Below are 24424 nucleotides of genomic sequence, written 5' to 3' on the forward strand. Positions count from 1 at the left end.
TTTGGGGGGCACAGAAATGGTCCCAACTGAATATTGGCCTCTTTCCCTTCAGTTTAGTGGAGTGCCATACAGCTCCCCACCCATGATGTCCTATCTTGTTCTGTCTGCTCCTCAGCTCTCTGGTACAGCAGTACAGTGTTGCAACAATGGCGCTACTGCAGCCATAGGTGATTTCTGTCATTTGGAGTTTGCTTGTCCAAGGCTTGGGGGATGGAAGGGGATTAGGGTGTTGGGTTGGGCTCTATTTCAAGCCCAGGCATGTGTCCTAGTTCTTTTTCTCCATTTGCATCTGCTTTCTTGAAAAGATCCTTTACAGCACAGAATGTTGCTGTGGTACTTACCAGCTATCAAAACTTCACAGATTTCTCCACAGCAACAAATGGATCTCCACAGCACTGGAAGTGGGGGGGGGGTTTGGGGAGATTGTTTTGTTGCAATCTTCTAGTTCAAGTTAACTAGTGGGGAAGGGGGACTGAATGAACTCCAGTTAGGTGTTAGTTCATAGTTTTTGACCTTTTAGGTTTCTGGTTTCCTAGACCATGACAATTGCTTTATCTTTGACACAGTTTCTGATTTGGAGAATGAGAGATCATGAGGATCACAGAAAATTCTAGTCTTCCAGCTTGTTGGTGCAATGGTAAGGGAATTTGACGATCTTCCCTGCCCCTTAATGGGTCTCACATGGAGCCCAACAAAAGGAGCTTGCTTAGGGGAGGCTTGTTTTTTAAGGAAGGTCCACACCTTTTGTTACTTTGTAATGAGGCAGTGGGTCATGAAGGTTGTGATGTCCTCTGACCCTGAAGAAGGGTGTATATATATTCTTTTTTTTTTTTTTTTTGCTTTTTGGAGGGCAATTGGGGTTGTGACTTGCCCAAGGTCACACAGCTAGTTTTGTGTTGTGTGTCTGAGGCCAGATTTGAACTCAGGTCCTCCTGACTCCAGGGCCAGTGCTCTATTCACTGAGCCACCTAGCTGCCCTCCCTTTTTATTATCATTTTTTTGCTTTTTTTTTGAGGAGGGAGGGCAATTGGGGTTAAGTGGTTTGCCCAAGGTCACACAGCTACTAAGTGTTAAGTGTCTGCAGCCGGATTTGAACTCAGGTCTTCCTGACTCCAGGGCCAGTGCTCTATGCACTGTGCCACCTAGCCACCCCTATATATACTCTTGAGGTGAGATTTTGCTTTGGGGCTCACTTACAGGAAAAGTTGTGTGATTTGGTCAATTAAGACTCTGGGCAGCCATTGAGTCCCCTGGCTTTTAAAATGCAGATGTTGGTGCTTGTCTCTATGGTAACTAACTATGTATGTAGGTAGTGGTCTGACAGCTAGAAGTCCTGTCTGTTGAATTGTGTTATTTTATCTGTCTGTATTTTTTGTCTGCTTGTAATTTCTGTTTGCATTTTCTGAAGTTCAGGGTGCTGACTTTTTCCCCTGAACTAGGCAAATGATATATATGTTTGATTAAAGTAAGATTGTTAACCCTTTTTGAGTTGTTTTCCTTTAGAAAAGCAGATCAAAGAACCTGTGCTAGCAGCCATCCTGGGTACGCTAGGGTGCTTGCTGTTACAGTTGGTCACAAGGCTCAGAAATCACTCCAGGTCTTAACTTTAAATCTTCGCTCCTCCATAAGATTTTCCTAGCCTGCTTGAGCCCATATTGATCTCCTCTATGAATTTATAGAAGTGTCTATTACTTACTAGGCAATTGATCCCAAACTGACATTTTTATTGTATTACATATTTATGTTTTTATGCCTCATCTTCCCATTGAAACTGCACATTCTTAAAGGACAAGAGACTACTTTTCCCGTTTCCTGCAGCACAGAGCATGGAGGTGCTTTCTCACACTGACCAAGTAAAGGGCTTCAATATGTATCCCTGGTTATTCCCTAGTTCTGCTTTTGCCACTTAATATTGTAACTGCCACCTGGCCCCAAGAACCCTATTCCAAGGTCTTTATGCTAAAACTTTCTTTTATTAAGGAAATGGAGGGGAACCCTTAACCTGGTTTTGGCCATGGTGCTCTAGGATTGTATATTTAAGAATTTTATATTTGTATTCAGTATTTTCATGCATTGTGTCACTACCTGTCTCAAGCCAGGGAGGCAATAACTTGGGTAGGTTGAATGTAGAAATGAAGGAGAGGAAAGACAAAATGAAATGATAAAATAGAAAGGTGAGAAAGGCACCTGGAGAAGAGAAGGGTGCCCGGAGAGAAAGCCCTGGGATCTCTGACCCCTGACATTTTATTTGTAAGGAGGAAAGGTCAGAAGAGATGTTGAAGCAACAACACAGTGGGAAATATTTGAGGCAGCATGTTTCAATGAAGACAACACTGAATTTGGAGTCAGAAGGCCTGGGTTTGTGTTCTGGCTCTTCCATGAACCAGCTATGTGATCCTGGACAAGTCACAATTTCTCTGAACCTCAGTTTTCTCATTCCTACCCAGAGCATTTGCCTTACAAAGTGTCTATTTACATACAACTAAAAAACCACAACTATTCTGTAAAATGCTGAGGAGGGACAGAAGAGTGGGTGGGAAATTAGGGCTAAAGAAATGGATTTGGACATCATCCACCCAGAAGTAGTTGGATTCATGTGAACAGATAAATGAGCTCCAATTTGGGGTCAAGATAAAAGAACTAGGGACCTAGGCTAGAGGTTGGGGGTTAGGAAAAGTGAAGGTGCTGGGTAAGAATGATAGTGGAAATCAACCTAGCTCCTTAAAACATTTCTGTATGGAAGTCCAAAGGGTGGGAATAGTGTCTGATGTTCCCCTAGTGCATAGTGTTAGGAGCCAATGAGAGAGGACAGAGAAAGCATACACATACACAATGCACATGATGTGCAGACTCAGGGCAGTTTGGGACTTCACTGTCATCTAAAGCATAGGTGTTTGGTGTTTCTTTATTGCCTTGAATGTTTTAGGCTATAGCCCAACTAATAGATTTCAATTCTGCAGAGTTCCATGGGCCTTTGAATTATGGAAGGCCCACTTTTCTCCCCACCTTCCTAACTGTATTCTCATGGGTATGATAGCGCATCCTATATAACTATGGGAAAGGACTGTGTGCATATATGGGAATGATATGGATCAGCAGATCCAAATGAAGAGGCCTCTGAGATGCCTCAGAACTGAAAAAAAAGCTGGTCTCTTTCTGTCCCTGTATAGAATCTATTGATGAATCAAATCTTATTGGGTAAGAAGGAACTGTTGCATCAAGACTTTTAGCCTGATTGCTCATGTCTTAATCAGAGGGGAGGGATGGAAGCAAAGTTGGGGGCCATAACCCTCACACAAGTCCTAAAACTGCAGGGGGTGGCATTAAAGGCTAAGACTGGCATTTTGCCATAGAGCTTAACCAATCCTTTATGAAAAGGGTGATGCAACCAAGGCAAATGGGGACAGAAAACATTTCCTTCCATCACTAAACTGGAACAGATTGAGAGAGTCACTGACAGAAGGCAGCTTTATATAACATGTAGGACAGGTTTCTAGAAATCACCTTTCAACCACTAGTTAATAGTACTTCCTACACTTGAGAGCTCAGTTCATTTTAACATAAACTTGATGAGGTATTATTTTCATTCTGTGCATGTTCCCAGGTGTTCCAGTATACCTAGTGTTCATCTTTCCACAAGTTGGGTGGGTTCTATAGTCTCCCTCATTTTCATCTCATGAACCAGACAGTTAAGATGATTAGACTTGCCCTTACTCTCTCAATGTTCAAGGTCCTTTGGACTTTGGATCCCAGGTATATTGTCTCTTCTGTGAGGGGGAGGAGGAAAGAGAAGAAGAAGGAGCTGCTTGATCTGGCTGCATAAAACTGATAGGAGAAACATTCCCTTTGGGTATTTATGGCACTGCCTTAAGTTCTAAAACTCAGACTCTCTCAGCACAGAGGGCAATGTAGTAATGCCATTTTTTTTAAAGTAATTTTACTTTTTTATTGATATTTTGTTTTTCTGTATAACCATAGTATCCCATGTAATTCTTCCCCTCTACCCTCCCTAAGAGCTATCCTATATGATAATACTTTAGTGAGGAAAAGAAAAAAAAAGTCAGCACAACTGATCAATGCATTGAAAAGTCCAGAAACACACACAATATCTAACACCCACACACCTCCCACCTCCATGAAGGAAGGTGGGGGTGTAGGCTGTTAGGGGTATCTTCTCATATCTCTTCATTTGAATCAGACTTGATCTTTATATTTTATTTCCTTTAAATTTTCCATTAACATTGTTGTAGTTACTGTGTATATTGTTTTCTTGGCTCTGTTTACTTTGCTGCATCAGTGCATCTAGAGCTTTCCATGCTTCTCTGTATTCATCATACCCATAATTTCTTATAGCACAGTAATATTCCATTACATTCAGCACCACAATTTATGTAGCCATTCTCCAATTGATGGGCATTTATTTTGTTTCTAATTCTTAGCTATTACAAAAAGTATTGCTATAAATATTTTGGTGTATACAGGGCCTTTCTTCTTAATAATGGCTTCCTTGGGGTATAGGTTCAGTAATGGAGTCTCTGGTTCAAAGGGTATAGACATTTCTTTCACTTTATTTGCAAACGCCACCCATAATGTATTAGTATGCCTATCTTTCCATAATATCTATTTGCATTTCTCTTATTAGTGATTTGGATAATTTCTTATGTGGTTGTGAATACTTTATAGTTCTTTTGAGAACTATTTGTTCATATTCTCTGACCATTTATCTATTGGGGAATGGATGCACACACATCTATATCTAGATTATGCACATACATATATACATATCTATCTATCTATCTATCTATCTATCTATCCATCCATCTATCTATCTATCATCTATCTATGTGTTGGACACCAAACCTTTATCAGAGAAATTTGAAACAAAGTTCCCCATACCCTACTTCAACCACTTCCCTTCTTATCCTAGATGCATTAATGTTGTTTGTGCACAAACTTTTCAGTTTCAGGTCCCTCTTCTACTATAAACCCAGTATTATGTCCCTTCATTTTATTTTTTTTAAGGTAGCCCTATTCCTACTGGCTTTCTTCCCCTTACCCCTCATGCTTTCATTTGATGCTCCTTTCCCTTTAGAGTATTGTTTATTGGTTGTTTTTTCTCTCCTTTCACCTAGTTACACATTTCTTACCCTACTTTTTTCCTCTCAATCAGGTAGATTCTTCCTTCTTTTCCCCTTCAGCTATTCTTGCTCATCAGTTTTTTGGGGGCTTTTTTGGTGGCTTTTTTTGGATGGGGGAAGGCAGGGCAATTGGGGTTAAATGACTTGCCCAAGATCACATGGCTACTGTTAAGTGTCTGAGGCCGGATTTGAACTCAGGTACTACTGACTCCAGGGTGGGTGCTCTATTCACTGCGCCACCTAGCCACCCCCTTGTTCATTGGTTTCTTAAAGTTTTTGTCCCCCTTTCCAAAAGGGATTTCTCTCACTCTCTTCATCATTCTTCTGTTTACTCTAGACCCTCATTTTCTGATTCATGACCCCTATAATTATCTGGCCTCTCTCTTTTCTCCATATTCTCCATTCAGTCAAAGCTTCCATGGTACCCATTCTAAGCTCTACACTCTAGGCACTTTTTGACACTGCCTTGTAGGGTTTACTCTATGGTTTCCCCTGTTCCATTCTGCCTCATTTCCAGAAGAATGCCAATTACTGCAGGTGTTGGGGAAGAACCTGATCCATGGTAAAGCCCCTCCCTCACCAGATCCTTAATTATGCATCCCACTACTGATCTATCATTTCTCTTGTTGACCTTTTTTTTTCCCCCTATATTTGCCTGAATATCTCTACACTGGAATCTTCTACTCCTACAGGTACCAGTTGCCCCAATGGGTTCCAACTCCCCATCTCCCTTTACTGATCATCTCTTTTCACTTATAGGAGGATTAATTAGTGGAATGTTCTCCCACATCCAAAATAAGGCCTCCTTCTTCCTTTTCAATTACTGCCCTCCTCCTTTCTTCTTATCTATTCCCCTGCAGGTTTTTCTCTTTCTGACACCAAAGGTCATCTTCACCTCATTGCTAACCCTTGATTTGACCCAAACATATCAACCACTCCTCTCTATCCCTTTGCCTTACATGGCAATGTAATCCCACAAAGATACACTGATTCAATTGTAGGCAGACTGTCATCAGGCTCTGTCCATAATATCCCATCCACCAAATTGCTGCTACCCCTACCAGATTTCAACTTTTCTTCCTGTCTCCTTGTTTATGCTTAGAAGTCTCTTACTGACCTCTTTGTTGTTTCTCTGTTGCTGTCCTTGGCTACTGCATTTATTCACTCCTCCTGCATTTCTGTTGTTTGGGGTGTTTGAGAGGTGAACAGTCTCTTCAGTTTTGGTTTTCTTTCTAAAAATCTTTCAAACTTTTTATTACTGAATGTCCATCTTTGGTCTTGTATGGCTAGGTCACCCTGGGCTGCTTCCTGAACTCTACTGCTTTTTGGAACACATTATTCCACTCCCTCCTTTTCCTAGTGGGTGCAAAAAAGTATTGCATTATTTTAATGTCCCTTCCTTGTCTTTCTCCTGATTACTTGCAAAACTGTGAGTTGAATTATTAAATTTAACCACTGTGTCTTGGAGTTTGGAGCTTTGGGGTTGTTTTTTCTTTCTTTTAAATGTCAGGAGATTGTGATTGCTTTCATTCAGAATTTCTTTTTTTATGTTCAGAAGTTCTGGACAGTTTTCTAGTATTTCCTTCATTGCAGTGTTAAGATTTTTTTGTCCTAGTGTAGTCTTCTGGGAGTCTCTATGCATCTTATCTTTGAGTATGCTTTGCTTACTGTCAACAAATTTTCTTTTAATGTTCTTTTTTTTTTTGTTTCTCTTCTCCTAGGTTGTCTTTCATTTCTGTGTATTTGTATTTCCAATCTATAGTTCTCTTTTGTTTCTTTGGTGAGACTTGCCATTGCAGGTTCAAGTTTTTCTATTCTGCTCATTATTTTTGCTGGATAAGACATAAATTTTGTTCACATAATCTTCATTTCTCTTTTAAATCATTCATAAATAGCATGTTGTTGTTCCATGTCCTTAAATCCCACAGGGTCCTCTGTCTCATCAAATGTCGGATCAATTTTATTTTGCAGCATTTATTCATATACCTAAGTTTGTTTACTAGATCTGGGGGCCTTATTTCCTTCTGTTGTTACTGTTTTTCTTATTGATTTATCTGTATTCAAGGTCTTTACATTTTCCTCTTCTGAAATCTTTAGTGCTTTCAGTCTCTCCCTCCCCCCCCCCTTTTATTTTCCTTGTCATTTACTTCCTGACTCTTCCCCTCTGATTGTGGTTTCCTTGAAGCCTAGATCTCAAAAGTTTTACAGTCGCCTCCCACACTGGGCAATTCATGGTTCAGTAACCTTTATCTCTTTCCCAGTGGACTTGAATGGTCAGAACTGGACCCAGCAAGATGCCGTGTTCTTTCCCTCGGTCTTGGAAACCCCCTGTATACCCAGTGTCTTGTCCTGGTGACCTGTCTCACTCCTTCTGTTCCTCACTTCTCTTACCTGGCAGTTCAGAATCTGTTTTTTCTGGTACTGCCATTCAGAATTTTGTATTGCTGGTGCTTCCAGGTTGCTGTCCCTAGCAGGCTTTTGTTCCTGAAGGGCTGTGAAACTAGCAGTTGAGATATGAGCAAACTTCCATAGTCTGGAGCTGGGATCTCCAGGACACTAGAAAGAGAGAGGAGGGACTGGGTTGTAGGGATGGGTTTTGCTGTAAGCCTGTGTCATGTTGCTAGGTCTGCTAATACTGTTAACAAAGCCCTGCTGCTTTGAGAGGATATGAGATTTATAATATAGTATAATGTAATATAAGAGCATGAGAGATATGGAAAGGATACTGAGTGAATTAATGGTCAGTGAGCATCAGTTCTTGTGTTTTTTTTTTAAGTTTCTCCCTTCTTTTAGATTCTGGTTGTCCTAAACCATGAAGACAGCTAAAGTTGCTTTATCTCTGGAGTATAATTTGTTTTAGAGAGGTTTGAGATGTCATGGGGATTGGAGAAAATGTCATCTGCCATGTTGCTCATGTGACCTGCAGTCTGCAGAGCCATTTTCTTTTCTTTTTTCTGGAGGGCAATTTGGGTTAAGTGACTTGCCCAAAGTCACATGGCTAGTGTGTCAAGTGTCTGAGGCTAGATTTGAAGTCAGGTCCTCCTGACTCCAGGGCCGGTGCTCTGTTCACTGCACCACCTAGCCACCTGAAAGCCACTTTCTATATCCAGTGGAACTTTGTTCTTTGTTCAAATGACTAGTTTGTCTTTCAACTAAAGGTTCCTTCTCATCATCTCCTCTCCCTCATGCTTTGTTCTTTTTCTGGAATTCCCATATCTTGAATCTTTTTATACATGGAATTTGTCCTCCTATCTGATTAACATTTATTTGCCTGTGACATCAGAAGTTGGAAACCAATCAGACTTTCTTGAATGAAATCTCTCTACTGATTAGTATGAAACTCCTGGATCTCTTCAGTACCTCTTGATGCATAGAGTCACAGTCCCCACCAAGGGATGACAAATGATGTCCATTGTCTGGGTATAGCTTCTAGATTTCATCATCTTGCCTTGGCCTGAAAACCATGGTGCCTTTGATATTCTGGTGATATCTCTGGTTATACCCCCTTTCTATTCCCATGCCCATCCTGCTTTGAAAGTGTTGGATACTGCCCCACTTTGGGAATGGTGGTGGATTCTTCCCCAACATTTTCATCTTGCCACCCTTACTCCTTTAAATTGGAACAATGGACCAGAATACCTCATTATTTCACCCCTGCTTCCAATCCACTTGAAGGGGCCTAGTATCTACATGGAGACTAAAGTAGTGCTTAGGCTAGGAAGATAAGCTTTAGGGAAACTATGTCCAGCAGAGCTGTGTGTTTGCTTTTGCTTTCAAGGCAGGCCTGTCTTCCAGATAAAAGCAATATAAGGATAATCCAATACTAAAATCATATGGAGGAAAACAAGCCATATAATTTATTAACTTTAAAACTTCATGTGTATATAACCACTGACCCACACTGAAAAATACCATGCACAAAGCTAAAAAGGGGAGATGGGAGATCTCTCTGGTTACCACAGACTATACATAACCAAAGGCCCCATGAATCCCCCTGTCATTCAACAGATTTCCACAGTAGTTGCCACGAAGTTGGATGAGGAGGTAAGTGTTAAGGGCAATCTTTGTGGAAGGACTACAGTGCCCCCCCTCATCCTATGACAGCAGCCAACCATGAGTTCTTACTATGCGAATACAAGAAGTTCTTCTGGAAAAGTCACTGGTGGAGGATTATTATTAATGGTTGAATTTTGGTCTTAAATACCGAGTATTTAAATTACTTAGAAAATAATGCCTTAAAGATTTATTTGGTTCTTTCCTTTTTCTTATTCTTCCTAGCCCTATGGAGTATAAAGGAAAGCACAGCTATAACTGCATATATGCCCCCTCATTTGGGCTCTGTCTGTGCCCCAGTGCTCCCCTGAGATAGCACTTGAAGCTTAGTTGAGGAAAGCTCCCACATAGCACCATCAGAGGGAGAACTCCTCATTAGGATTCTGTCAAGTCTTTCAAACTGACAGGGATAGGATGACATGGGTGTGTGTGCAAAGGATAGAGATTGGGAGTGAGATGGACTCTTTTCTACTTTATATTTAAAAAGTCCAGAAAGGGTCACTTAACAACTGGGATACTCTATGGGCAGGCTTAGGTCTCAAAGCTCCACCAACAGCTTCGTTACCTCCATATATCAATTTATCAATATCAACATCAATATATATACACATACACATATATATGGATAAACACACATATATGTTAGATTGAAATACAGATTAAAATGCAAAAACACACCACTCAGATGGTAATGAGCAAGGTGGATTATTCATATATACACATATGCCCTTCTGCACAAGGAATTCAAGATCAATGCTCACAAAATAACAAGGAGCAACCAAGTAGGGCTGGCTTATGGAAAGGGAGATGGAGGAGTGAAGGCACTGCTGGAAACCACACTTGGCTCTTCCAAATGGTCTATTCATTAGCTAGTAAAAGAGGCAATTAAAGCTGTAGCCACTGAGTGAAACAAGACAAGTGTTTGGTTGAGACCTTGAAATGTGGTTCTTCAAAGGTTGCCACATTTCCTGAATTTGGGGATTATTTCAGAGGGTAGAAAGACCACTGAATTAATGCAGAAGAGAATCCATCAATTTGGTCACCTCTGTGAAACCCCCTGTCAAAGCTGAATTTTCTGGGGGTAGACTTGGTGTCCTTGTGAAGCACAGCTAATCCAAGGGAATAGAGTTTATCCATGGCCAGTGAGTGGCATGGGCTACTGAGGGAAGGTGACTAAGGATGCCAAAGAGTAAAACTGGTTTTACTGAAAAGAATGGTTTTGGCTTGTTACTCATATTTTGGTTACTTTCACATTGGAAAAATGGTCCAAATCTCCAAGACTTGTGGAAATTAAAAACTTGCCTAGATTTCCCCTTTCCTCTTTACCCTTTCTCTCTATGCATCCTTTCTCCCTCCCCCATTATCTATACATAAAGAGAAATAGGACTGGCTTGGTTTCCTTCACAGAAGTGACCTTTTATTCTGCAATCTAAAGCAAGTTTTCAACCTTTCAAATGAGCAGCTGTATCTGAGAATAAAGTTTTGGGATCAGGGGGAGAGAAGAAGAAATTCTGGAGATAACTACAAATTTAGTGCATATGAAAAAATATGGAAGAAGTAAAATTTTCTCTTCTCATGTCTCCAAAGCATAGAGCAATGAGACCAAGCCTGGGGGTCAAACCAGAAGGGATGAGATCATACAGAATAGCTTTGGGCTCAAACTACTAATCAAATCACTCATGCCTGCCTAGTTCCAAAAACTTCAGATCCCCACTATAATAGTACAGGGCAAATTTAATCCAAGAATCCAGGGAGGTACTTACAACAAACAGTTTTATAAATCTGAAACTATTGTCACAGTGAGGCCTCTGCATAGCTGGCAAACTTAATTTTACCTGCCAATGCTGATCTAGAGAGGCTTGATCTCAGCTCAATTTTGGGGCAAATGAAAGGCAGAGTTAGAAGTACAAGAGGTTGCTGTCTGGTAAATATATTCCTAGGATACCTGGCAGGCATTCAGAGTCCCTACAATGCACTATTTGCACTTACCCATCACTGATGTCCATAGTTTTGGGTGTTGTAGAAATGCTGACCTTACAACAGGGATAGATGGAGCCATTCAGCCTTTTAGAACTCTGCTGCCATTTTCTATTCATGTATCATCTTCCCTTACACAAATGCATGAAGCATATAAGAGAACATCTGGTTGAGCTCAAATAGATTCTATGTACATAATTAAATGCTGGTGGGGAGACTGTACCCTAGGGACTTCCAGTTTAAAAAATATAGAAGAGATTAGTCTTATTGCCTATGGGAAATGGTAGTGACCACCCAATGGTGTAAACTGGTAGGATAATTGCTTCAGGTTTATTTCCTCTTCAGATTTTTTCCTGTATTCAGAGGCAATCATCCAATGTTTCTAGGTTTCTATAGTATCCATTCATATATTATGGTGTAGTTCAGAGGACTGACTTGTATTCTTTCCTCATTTATTCCTATCGGCCCCTATTGCCAGATAGCAGACGTTTACAGGCTATTCCCTGCTGAGCTTCCTTAGGGCCTGTCCATTAGTGTTGCTGAGAATAAGAAAAGGAACCCTTCTTTGCTGAGGTTTAGAAAACTCAGCTTCAGAATTAAATGACTAAATGTGGAGACCAGCTGGTAGTGAAAGAAACAGAGAATGTGAAAGAGCCTGTCCTTTTAGAATAGCCTGTGTTACAAAAATGCTGCTTTTTAACTAAAGAATGATATTTGAACAAAAACCAACTTTCTACTTGTGTACAGAAGACAGAGAAAGAAATGAGGCTGGATATGCAATGGGTTCTGAGATGAAGAAATAATGTCTTATGTTAATTTTCTAATCATTGCTCAGCACATGAAAGGCTAGTTTTAAAATATAACACATTTTGATTAGACTGACCAAACCTTAGATTACTAGCATAATCTCTCAGTTCCAAATTTAACAGGTGCTAGTGAAATAGATCCTTATGAAAGGAGTGACACAGTTACTTTTCAATCAAATAATTTTAAATGATTTTGTGGAGAAATAAATCCATTGCAGACACAGGGACATAAAGTCCTAACTCCTGTGGAAATCCTGTAGCTCATGCTTCAGCATCAAATGAAGAAAATTTCTTCTAGGATCCGACTCTCCTCCAGTTCTTCATATGGCCCACATGCCCTTGAGGCTCGGGCTAACTTTTGGGGGCAGACCTGGACTGGGCTGTGATTCCAGGCACAAGCATCCCTTGAGAGAGGTGACCATGGTCTAGGAGCAGAACTGGGACTCAGGGAATGGACCAAGTCCAACAGGGTGGTATTGTACCTGTGAAGAAAAAACACACACAAATGCCCAAATCATTAGAATAGACAAACTCTCTTTCCAGAGAAAGACGAGTTGTGCTATGCAAGATCTGGCTCACATAATGGGAAGATGGAGACAGGAACAATTGTGTTAAAGTTAAAAAACAAAAAAAGGCTTTAAAAGCCTTTCTGAGTTCTCTTCTTTCAAATACTAGAATATCCCCTTTTTGCCTCAGAGATTTGAGATGCTGGGCAAATTAATCTGAGGATAGAAAGAAACTAAGGGGGAAAGACCATTTTTCTATCCAGCAATCTCACCGAGGGAGAGCTTGACTGAAGTCAAAAGACCATACAGCTTGGAGGTCATGTCATGGTCAATTACACAACCCTTTTAGCCTCTAATTTAAGGACAGGTTACATTCGCCCCCAAAGTAGAAAGGCTGTGAATCATACACCATTCTCCTATATGCCCTAATAGGATTTTTAGACTCCAATAAAGCCTCATTTTGGCTAACAGTTGTAGCTTCCTCCTCCACCAAATCTTTGTTAGTGAACAAACAGTGAGTGCTTATTCTGTACCTTGTATATTGATGGTTACCAAGAAATAAATGTTTAATGACTGAAATCAGTGAAAAAGAGGGAGTAGGAAGAAGTGATAATCTTATAAAATCAATTAAGTAATCAACTAGTCCCTAAATGCTGTTTATTTAGTATGTACAATTCAGCCTAGTAGTCAAGATCTTGCGCAATTTGATCACAACACATTTTCTTCAGTTTTCTTTCCAAATATTCTCCTATACTTACTGATCCTATGCTCTAGTGAAACTGAACATTCCTTTAACATATCTTGTCCTTTTTCACTTTCACTTCTTGGTTCATGCTATTCTCTACTTCTCATTCTCATGGAATGTTCTTTTCTTTACCTAAATTGATGCTGTTCAAAATCTTACCTGACCCATCCTTCAAGGTAGAACTCAGATGTGGCTGCCCCTTCCACAAAGCTTTCCCTTAACCCACAGAACTCCAATAATACTATGACATACACTTAGAGTACTTAACATATGCTGCCTTTAATTATAATTATTTGTGTACCAAGTCTTATCTCCAAATCTAGACTCTAAGTTTCCAGAGGTCAGAGACTTGAACTTCTTTGTTATCCCTGTCGCATGAAAAAGGAGCCCAGCAAATATTGCTTAAAAGAATCACTGAAAAGGAATTACAATAGTGAAGAAGGGATATGAATCTGAAAGATTATGTATGGAAAAGAGTTAAGGGTACAGGAGGAAACTGAGAGGACTAATCAGGAGAAGGGATAAGAAATAAGAGAAAGACCTCCCAGGTTAATATATACCCACACTTCACCACTGCTGCCTTCTCTCAGCAAAGGCATTAGAATAGAGTCACACAGAGCGCGGGTTTATATCTGACAGCTGTCCTCAAACCAACCCATCACAAGACTTTGAGGTGTGGGAAAAGTCTAGGTGGAGAGGTTGGATGCAATTGCACCTAAGCCCACTTGGATAAGGGAAGCAGCAAAGACCAGTTAAATACCTAAGGAACCTGGAAATAGTGGCTGTGGGGAGCTTGGAGGATTGTTTATATCCATACATCAATGACAGGTCAGGTTAGGGGCTGGTAACTAGTGGTTAATGGAGCTCTTTAAATACATACCTAGAACTCTCATTCAGAGTAAATCAAAGAATCTTTACCTGTGCTGATTGTCCTCATTAATATACATTATGTATTAGGAATAGGTGCAGACTCTCCTGTTCCCTACACACTCTTCCTAGAGCACAGAGCCCCCACTGGGACTTTCTTTCCTTTGTCATTGTTCCTATTTAGTGACTTTTGCCTCACTTACTACTATGCATCCTGGGCCCTTCCATTCCTACTCCCCTATCTGCCCCATACTTCATTCCAACGTTTTTCTTAGCTTTCAAGGCAAATCTATACTTCTAATATGCAATTGACAGAATACTATAGGAGGGATTCAGGGTGCTCCCTGTAACCCTCCTAGGTCATACATGTGTATTAGAAGGGTGTTCTGATGGAATAATAAGAACTTGGTCTTCCTAATGTTGTACATTAACTTGTATGAAATAATGGAAATGTATAAACCAATACACATAAAGTTTCAGACATCACATGTCTCTATGGAAAATTTTAAGATCATAAGAGATGGCCCTTCTCTCTTAAAAGGCTATTGACTCTGAGTTAGGGAACTACTTTGAGCATTACTTCTCTGGGTCTCCGTTTTCTAATGTGCAAAGTGAGGGAGTTGGAGTAGACAGATGGTCTATTTTTTAGGTCCCTTCCAACTATACTTTTAGTATGCAGTCCTTTAAGATATCCAAAAGTGTTTTCTGTGCAACAAACTTTTAAGGGTATATAGTGTCTCTTGCCCCCTACTCATATCCTCTCATTTTTATGCCCTTCAACTGAACCTCACCTAATCAGAATTATGGTAGCTGTTGTATACTACACTGATGTGACCCTCGGGTTATGCTTCCTTCTTTCTCAAGGAGTTTAGCACCCAGCTCACAATATTCTGCTTCTTCCCAACTCCTGTCCCTATATAAGAACAATAGTTATGTTGATACTTCTTTAAACTCCCAAATGTTCGATTTCTTCAACCTCCTCACATACTACTCCTTTATTCCACTTTAGCAACATATAAGGATGGTAACACACTAGAACTTGCCATCTTTCATCTAGCATTTCCACTTCTGTAACTAGAAACTTCCACATTCTCTATTTGCCCTCATTCTCCTCTCCTCCTTCTACCTATGCTTTACCCCTCTCATACCTGAATTTCACCCCCCATCCAAATTTCCATTTACTCCACCTTTCTATACTTTCTCAGGTCATTGCTTTTGCTCTAGTTTCATCCTCCCCTCCTTGCATTCCTCCCCCTCCCCCAAGCTTCAGTCTCATATCACCTATTGCTCACTGAACATATTCAAACTAGATATCCTTAACTCAATATTTTAGAATTTCAACCCTACCCTATCCTCTGCCCTCAAATCCCTTGCTCTTGTCCCTTGTCTTGCAAAGTCTCAGTCCTTGATAACTCCCACCATTTGCCTCTAGGCCCTCATTGAAGCAAGGCATTCTTCTTATTCATTCCTAATTGATTTCCTAAATCCTCACAGAAACTATTCCAAACCTTTTCTTCCCCTTTCCAGGTTCCTCCAACCCACCTCCATGACACTCCCTTAGCTGAGGACCTTGTTTCTTACTTTACTGAAAAAAATCAAGGCTATTTGTCATGAGCTCCCTCTTTTCCCATTATCTCCATCTCCACTGCCATTACCTTCCACTTTCTCCTCTTCTTTCTCAGTCCTGAACAAAGAGGTGGTCCTTCATGCCAAGGCTATGCCCTTGCATATGAATCTGATCCTCTTTCATCCCTTCTCATCCAGCAGATGACATCCTCAACCATCCCCAGTTTCTCTTGAATCTTCAACCTTTTCACCTCTTCCTATCAACTGGCTTTTTCCTATTCACTTCAAATATGAGGGCCCTTTCTCAGCAACACTTGTTGAAAAAGCTGCCTAATTCCAAAGGACCCATAATAGAAAATGCTATCCAGTGCCAGAAAGAAAGGACTGATGAATTCTGAATGCAGCCTGAAGTATACTTAAAAAAAAAAAAACCCAAAACTTTATTTTTCTTGTTTATGAGTGTATTTTCTTTTGCAACATGGCTAAAGTAAAAATGTGTTTTGCGTGTTTTCACATGTATAATTGATATAAATACTGCTTGCCTCCTCAAGGAGTGACAGGGGTCGGGGGAAGAAAATTCGGAACTCAAAAGTTTAAGAAATGAATGTTTAATTTTTTTTTTACATATAACTGGGAAGTATTTAATGAAATGAAATATATTTTTAAAAAGAAGAAAAAGTTTTCTCCACCAGTTATTTCCACTTTCTTTCTTCTCACTCATTCCTCAACATGGCTTTTGACCTCATCACTCAACTGAAACTGCTCTCTTCAAAATTACTAATGATGTCTCATTTGCCAAATATGGCATTCTTTTCTCATTCCCAATCCTTGATCTATCTGCTGCATTTGACACTGGTGACCACCCTCTCCTTCTGAATACTCTTTCCTGTTTCAGTTTTTGTGATACTACTCACTCCTGGTTCCCCTCCTACCTGTCTGACTGTTCTTTCTCAGTCTCCTTTGCTGGCTTTTTATTCCTATCAATCTTCCTAACTATGGGTGTTCCCCAAGGATCTGCCCTGGGTCTTCTTTTTGTCCTCTACACTCTCTCAGCAGCCTCATTAACTTTATAGGTTTAACTAACATATCTATGCAGAAAACTTCCAGATCAACATATGCAGTTCTGGTCTCTCCCTCAAGTTTCAGTCTCATATCACACATTGCCTACTAGACATTTCAAACTAGATATCCCATAGTCATTTTAAACTTGTACTCATTATCTTTCCCCCTTTAACCCTCCCCTCTTCTAAACTTCACTATTTCTGTCAAAGGCACCACCATCCTTTCAGTCTTCCAGGTTCATAACCCTGGGATTATACTCAATTTCTCCCTGTCACTCTATCTATATCTAATCAGTTGCCAAATCTTACCATTTCTACTTTCACAACATCTCTCACGCTTAACCCCTTCTCTTCACTCATACAAATACATCTTTAGTTCAGGACCTACCTAGGTCCTAATCTAGGTCCTATCTAGATTACTGCAATAGCCTAATTGGGCACTTCATCAGTCCTATTGACTCTAGTCCATTCCACACATTACTAAACAAGTAATTTTCTTTAAGCACAAATCTGACCATGGGACTGCCCTCCTCAACTCTAGAGACTTTTTATACATTTTCATTAGAATGAAATAGAAATGCTTCTGTTTAGATTAACCCTACACAACCTGGCTCCAATTTACTTGCCAGCCCTATTGGATATTACATTCACTCTGCAATCCAGCCAAACTGACCTTCTATTTCTCCACTTATGACACTTTATATTCATTTCTTGTGACTTTTTACTGGACCCTGCCTATAAAATACCTATTCTTTACCTCTACTTCTCAGGGGTGTTTCTTTTTAAGTTGGAGCTCAGACACCACCTTTTTCATGAAATTTTTCCTGATCTACCCAATGGATAGTGTCCTTCCTCCCAACTACCCTGGATTTAACTTTTTTTGTAATATGAATTTACATATACATACACACATATACATAAACACACACATACACACATAGATAGAGGTTTATTCTATTTTAAAAATATGTACTTTTCTCCATTACAATGTAAGGTCCTTGCAAGAATTGCTTCATTCTTTGCACTTAATTCCCTAGTAGCTTAGAATAGTGCCTGGAACATAATATGTGTTTTATAAATACTTTTTGATTGAGTGATTGAAATCTAAAGCTCTTCCTGCTATGCCATGCCAGCTAGTAAATGGCAGAGTAGGACTAAAAACCGAGGTTTCTGAATCTAAGTCAGTCGTTTTTCCCCTAGACCATGCTGCCTCTCATTAGACAGGCCTTGCCATTGGCAAAGTGAGTTTCTTGCACATTTCCATATATGATGATTACAAATTGTGCAGCCCATCAGATATATAACCTCTCTCCAAAGTCCCAGGCAGGATATGAATACCACCCCAAGCACTGGAATGCCATGGAGTTTTCTAAGGGATGAAAACTGAGCTCATTGTAATTCTAATCCTATGGTGGGCTGATCTTTTTTATTAGAAATTCTTTCACATGTTTTATTCTCACAGTGTCAAGGAGACCACTTTATTTCCAACACAATTATCTCTGTCATTCAGAAGAAAAACCCACCCTGTGCACAACCAAAAAAATCTTTATTTAAGGAGCAAACCAAAGACTTTGGTATTGTTTACAGGAAAATTTGCCCATATAGAGCGCAAATCTGGATCAGGCTCAGGGAAGCAACTTCGTCTCAACTTTAGAGATGGTATGGTGATATTGCTGGCACTAATTCTCTTCTTCACATGGGACTCCTTTGGTTTTATCAGGTACAAATACTAAGCTTTCCATCCTCTAGCCAATTTTATGCTTGTAAAGGGCTGGGGGAAGAGATACCATTTGTATTCCCAATGAATGGACAGAAAAGCTGTCTTATGTTTTTTTTCTTTCTTTCCTTTTGTAAAGGAGGTAGCTTAAATTTGGCCATAGTACTCTTTCTGTCCCTCACACAATCTCTCATTTCCAACAATGCAATAGAGGATAATTAAGAAGTCTTTAAAATAAAAAAGAAGGAAGGAAATAGGATCTGATACAAAGTTTTTTGTTTTGTTAAAAAAAGAGTAAATTAGGTGATTAGCATCTAGATGAATAATATTGATAGCCACAAGGTGGTTATGCTAGAAGAGAGTTGGTAAATATATCTTAGCTAATCTCATGCATCCCTACCAGAAAAATTTTATAAAGGACAATCTGAAGAAAGGGACATGATTATTCTTCTTTATTATTAGTTTAATTCAGATACTTAAGAAGCCAGACTTATATCTGTGCAGCTCATTTAAAAATAATTTTTATCTTTACATGGTTGAACAGTGTTTTGTTTTGTTTTTTAACCCTGCCTTCCCCCCCTAAAAAATATCAGACATATACATAGCCATGTGCACAATAATTTACAAACTAGCTAACCTGCCTGGTTTTATTAACCACACCTACATTTCTTTCCAACAAATTAATCTACCCCAAAGTACAAATGCTTATCTTCATGGCTGTGCTGGTATCATAAAAATTCCATTTCTCCAGAAGTCATAATCAATCACAGATTACACAGTGGGGGAAGAGCAAGTATGTTTGTAGGATGCAGGTCCTTGGAATTCAGTAGCACCTCACAGCTAATTTCTCTAGCAAGTTTATCTAAGTTTTACAGCATTTCTGCTATCAGGAAGGCCAAATGATTTGACAGATTAAAGAGCAGCAAAATAGCAAAGATTATTTAAAAACCTAGGTGCTGGAAATCAGCCTATTTGACACCAGAGTTATATATGCAATAAAGAAAAAAAAATTTCACTTAGGATTAAGCACTAAATACCAGCAAAGAGAAGTGCCTTTATCAGATTGTGTTCCCTGAGCGCCAGTGAGCCTTAGATTGCTGAGGTGACATCAGACAGGGTTTGGCTGGAGGCAATCGAAGTGATCTTGGAGAAGGAAATGGCAAACCACTCCAGTATCTATGCCAAGAAAAATGTAAATGAGATCACGAAGAGTTGGACAGGACTGAAATGACTGAACAACAACAGCAGCAATCCCCGTTACAGAATATGGCCTGACCTAAGAGCAGGTGCTTTCCCTGTAGTCAGATGATTTAAAGGGAAGAGGGGAGGACTACAAATTGTTCAGATACTGTTTCTTGAAGCACCCAGAATGTGTTCTAGCCACAGGCACCACACATTCCTAGTTCATCAGTGTTAAGCTGCTTTAATGGGTTTATCTCCATCAGAATGCTGAAAAGAAAACAGCTCATGTGACCCCTCTCCCTGCAATGTCAACGTGATAAACTCAAGGGAACCAATATGAATTTGGTGCTAGGGCCTATTTGTGCCCACGGGAGTCCTCCTTGTTAGTGTTATACTCCGTGTTTCTATCTGCCTCCAGCATATGCTGGTCTTCAAAAGGCACAGAGAATTGCTGTGCTTGCTCCCAAACTTCCCCACTGGGGCGGCACTCTGAGCTCAAGTAAGAAAGGTAGTTGAAATGTGAAGCATCTCCAGGGCTGGCTGGTATGCTGCTCAGCCCTAAAGATGAGAGCAGGCCCCAGTTCTTCTGCATGGTCCCTCTCACATCCTGCACTGTGTTTCGGTCTTTGTTTGAGTTCAGATTTTAATTTAACACGGTGCAGAAGATACTGAATCAGAAAGAACACAGGTCATGCCGTTATTTGACTATCTGATTCTTCTTTATATGCATTCTCTTTCACCTTCTCCTTGGCAGGGGCAGTTGTACTGGGAGGAGCAGCTTACACCCAGCAGGGGGCAGCACCAGGCGCTGGAACCCACTCCTACATTGTCGAGGAGGCTTCTAATGTTTATAGTAGAGAGGGTATTTGTAAAAACCAGGCTAGAAGGGCTCAACATTTACACCAACTGTGTTGATGAGTACATTAGATTGATATTTTATGACTATGCCATCATTAGCCTGACACAAGCAGGTTAGGAGATGATAATTTCATGACCTGGCCAAGGGGAGACTTGCTTACAGTAGTGCTACGTAGTCACCAGGTGAAGCAAGGGCTCACCCCAAAATAGCCTTGGCTTCTGAAGGAATGCATGGCATCTTACAGTCATACAGCTCACACCCTGTACCGTTCACTCAGTATTATACTGTGTGTGTGTGTGTGTGTGTGTGTGTGTGTGTGTTTGGGTGGCATTGGCATAACCTTGGTTGGTTATATTTTACAGGAAGCTTCCAGAGGTAGTCCTTAAGGTAGTATACAGCTAGGGCTGGGTCTGAAGTCAGGAAAACCTGAGTTCAAATATAGATTATGATACTTACTAGCTGTGTGACCTGATACAAGTCACTTAACCTGTATCTGCCTCAGTTTCCTCATCTGAAAAGTAGGGATAATAACAGTACCTACCTCCCAGGGTCCTTGTGAGGATCCAATGAGGCAGTATTTGTGAAGTGCTCAGCACAGTGCCAGTATGTGGCAGGCACTGAATAAATGCTTGTCCCATTCCCCCACCTTCCCCCACAATGAAGGAGACCATAGGCAGGCGATAGGCTATCCCCAAGTTACTCCAGTCTATACTTCTCCCTTCCTTGTCATTCCTGTGGAGTTCTGCTGTAGTCACAATTTTGGGCCACATAATCTAGCATCTGATCTCCTACTGTCTCATGTTGTTTTTTGTTTAAGCGCACCCATCTTGTCTTTCCAACTGAAGAAACCCTGAGCTCTTTGAAGGCAGAGATTTTCTTACCTTTTCTTACCCCACCTTCATCAGTACCTAGGACAGGGAAGGGTATTGTGAGCGACTAATAAATATGAACTGAGAGAGGTCTTTTCTGAAAATAGGAGAAGCCGTTAAAAGAAGCAGCCTGCACATAGGACTGAACTGCATTAAAAGGAAATAAAGGAAGACCCAAGAACAAAAACGAACTTCAATTCATGGCTAATTGCTATATAGAGGTATAACATTACATGTGTATTTAACGTGTAAGCTTTATATATGAGGAGAGCAATACTGTATAAAGAAAATAATGCATTCAGTGCACCAGGGAATGGGTCTTCAGTACACTACATTGACCTTGTCCCTTCCCTTCACAGGCTGCCAGTGATTCTAGCATTTAGGACAAATCACAGGAATGGCAGGGCTTGTGGAATCAAGGGAGGAGGTGGCTCAATTCAGCACCTCTTCCTCAGTGGAGGGTGTCAATCTCCTCCCCCACATTTTCAGCAGGTTTCTAAGATGAATGATTTCTGACAATGTTGGAGCAATGCAGGTAGGGAAATTGGTAGACTAGTGGGGCTGGCTGGAGTAGGCTCCTCCACTTTTCCCCATCTTTCCTAACATTTTTCTCTTTCTCCTTCCCTCCATGACCCCCAGAATCTCCTTTGATGGTTACAATAATATACAGAACTTTATGGGCAATATAAGGGATTCTAGTGAGAGGGTAATTTTGACTAGGGACTCTGATGTTAGGCTAATTTTAGAGCCTAATTCCCCTGTACCATGTAATGATTCTATTGTATCTTGTTCTGTCAGCTTTTCATGGGCATGGTACCTCCTCAATTACATTATAAGTTCTGTGATCAAGTCTTTTGTTCATTATTCAATCACATAATATCATAGCTGAGATGGATCTTGGAGGTTCTTTACTCTATATACCCTCTCACTATCTCATTTTACAGATGAAGAAACCAAGGAGCTTTGTCCTTGATTTCATAGCTGGTAAAATGGAAGAGAATGGACTTTCTTTAAACTTCCTACTATCTCCATTTTGTTCTCCTCCCCTCACCCCAAACACACTGACAGCTCTGTGTATACAGAAATTGTGGAAATGCTTATTGAATGAATGACCAAGTAGAAAAATGGAATAAGTTTCTTACTTATACAAAAGTAAAAGTTTGAATTATCTGAGGAATGCAAGGGAAATTGTTTGAGATTTGTATTGGGAAGTGATAGTATGAGAATAATTTGGTTAGGAGAAAATAGAGGTGAAAAGCAAGAAGATTAATGAGAGTGTGGCTCATGATTATATCACTAGAAACAGGAACATTCATTTATGTAAAAAATCCTAAAAAGCATGGAAAGACTTTTCTTTAATATGATAAAAAAATATACATCTAAAACCAAGAGCTAGAATTATTTGCAATGGAAAAACACAAGAAACTTTTCAAATAAGCATGATGGGTAAGGCAAGAAATTCCTCCCCCCACTTTTTTGTCATAATTTTGTAAATGCTAGCTCTAACAAAATGAAAAATAATGGCACAGGCATCAGCAAAGAGGAGAAAAACTTATCCCTATTTGCTGATGAAGTCACAGTTGTAACAACAAGCACCCTAGCATACCTAGGATGGTGGCTAACACAGGTTCTTTGATCTGCTTTTCTAAAGGAAAGCAACTCAAAAGGGGGTCAACAATCTTACTTTAATCAAACATATATATCATTTACCTAGTTCAGGGGAAAAAGTCAGCACCCCAAACTTCAGAGAAAATATAAAACAAGAATTACAAGTAGAAGTAATAGCATAAATATCAACAGACAGGGCTTCTAACTGTCTGACCAAATAATACATATATCACAGATCAACAGACAGATCCAACTGTCTGACTATTACATACATACATAGTTACCAGAGAGAGAAGCACCAATATCTGGGTTTTTTAAGCTGGGGGGGGGGGGGTTCCTAAAGTCTATCCATAGTCTTATCTGGTCAAACCACAGGAACACTCTTCCCATGAGTGAGCCCCAAAGCAAAATGCTAACCTCTGAGTATATGTGTGTGTGTGTGTGTGTGTGTGTGTGTGTGTGTGTGTGTGTGTGTGTGTGTGTGTGTGTGTGTGTGTGTGTGTGTGTGTGTGTGTGTGTGTGTGTGTGTGTATATATATATATACTTCTTTAGGGACAGAGGGCATCACAACCGTGGTGAGCCAATTATAAAGTAACAAGGTAACTAATTACAAAGTAATAAAAGGTGTGGGCCTTCCTGAAAAACAAGCCTCCCCAATCAAGCTTCTCTTGTTGGCCTCCAGGTGAGGCCTATTAATGGATGGGGAAGATCTTCAACTCCCATTAACATTACAATAGTTTACTTAGAAAACACCAGAAAATCAGTGGAAAAACTAATTGCACTGATTAATAACTTGAAGTAAACTAGCAAGGTATAAAAGAAATTCAGAAAAATTATTGAAATTTATATAAAATAGCAAAAAAATACAGAAAAATTCTATTCAAAGTAATTATGAAACAGATAAAATATTTATGAGTTTACTTACCAAAACACACTAGGGATTTATATAGATACAACTACAGAAATAAAGGATGGCTTAAGTAATTGGAGTCATAGACTTGCTCTTCGTTGAGCTGAGCCAACATAATAAAAATGATTATATTAATTTATAGATTTGATGTTTTGCCAAATACATTACTATGGGGCTAGTCATTTTGTTCCTTCCAGTTCTGAATCTATGATCCTATGATCCAGAAAAAAACTCAATAAAACATTTACAAAATTCACTTAAAGGACCAAAGAGTCTAGACTCTCAAGGAAAAAAAAAATGAGGAAAAAATAGGAATAAAGGGAACATGACATTTCAAACTATATGATAGATATCAAACTATATTATAAAGCAGTAATCTATAAAACTGTTTGAAATTAGTTAAAAAATATAGGTGGGTGGAATGAATTAAAATCAAGACCCAGAAGTAACCAAGCACAGTAGCCCAGTGTTAAACACAACCTAGAATACAAATTACTGGGAGAAGTACTCTCCATTTTTACAAGAACTACTGGGAAAATAGGAAAGCAGTTTGACAAAA

The 24424-nt window shown here is 39.8% G+C and overlaps 1 protein-coding gene across 3 annotated transcripts in view; it reads right to left on the reverse strand.

Moving 5' to 3' along the window:
- Positions 1-4548: 4548 nt before the first annotated feature.
- The window catches only part of KIAA1328 (KIAA1328 ortholog), a 512616-nt gene continuing 492740 nt past the window's right edge, over positions 4549-24424 (reverse strand). For all 3 annotated transcript variants that reach the window (XM_069075688.1, XM_069075694.1, XM_069075679.1), the window contains one exon: positions 4549-12456. In XM_069075688.1, the coding sequence (XP_068931789.1) occupies positions 12249-12456 (208 nt within the window). In that variant the 3' untranslated portion in view covers positions 4549-12248. The remainder of the gene's footprint in view (positions 12457-24424) is intronic.

Source organism: Petaurus breviceps, unplaced genomic scaffold, assembly GCF_028583685.1.
Source record: "Petaurus breviceps papuanus isolate PSGF00001 unplaced genomic scaffold, PetGlider_PUasm1.0 151, whole genome shotgun sequence".
NCBI classification, from domain to species: domain Eukaryota; kingdom Metazoa; phylum Chordata; class Mammalia; order Diprotodontia; family Petauridae; genus Petaurus; species Petaurus breviceps.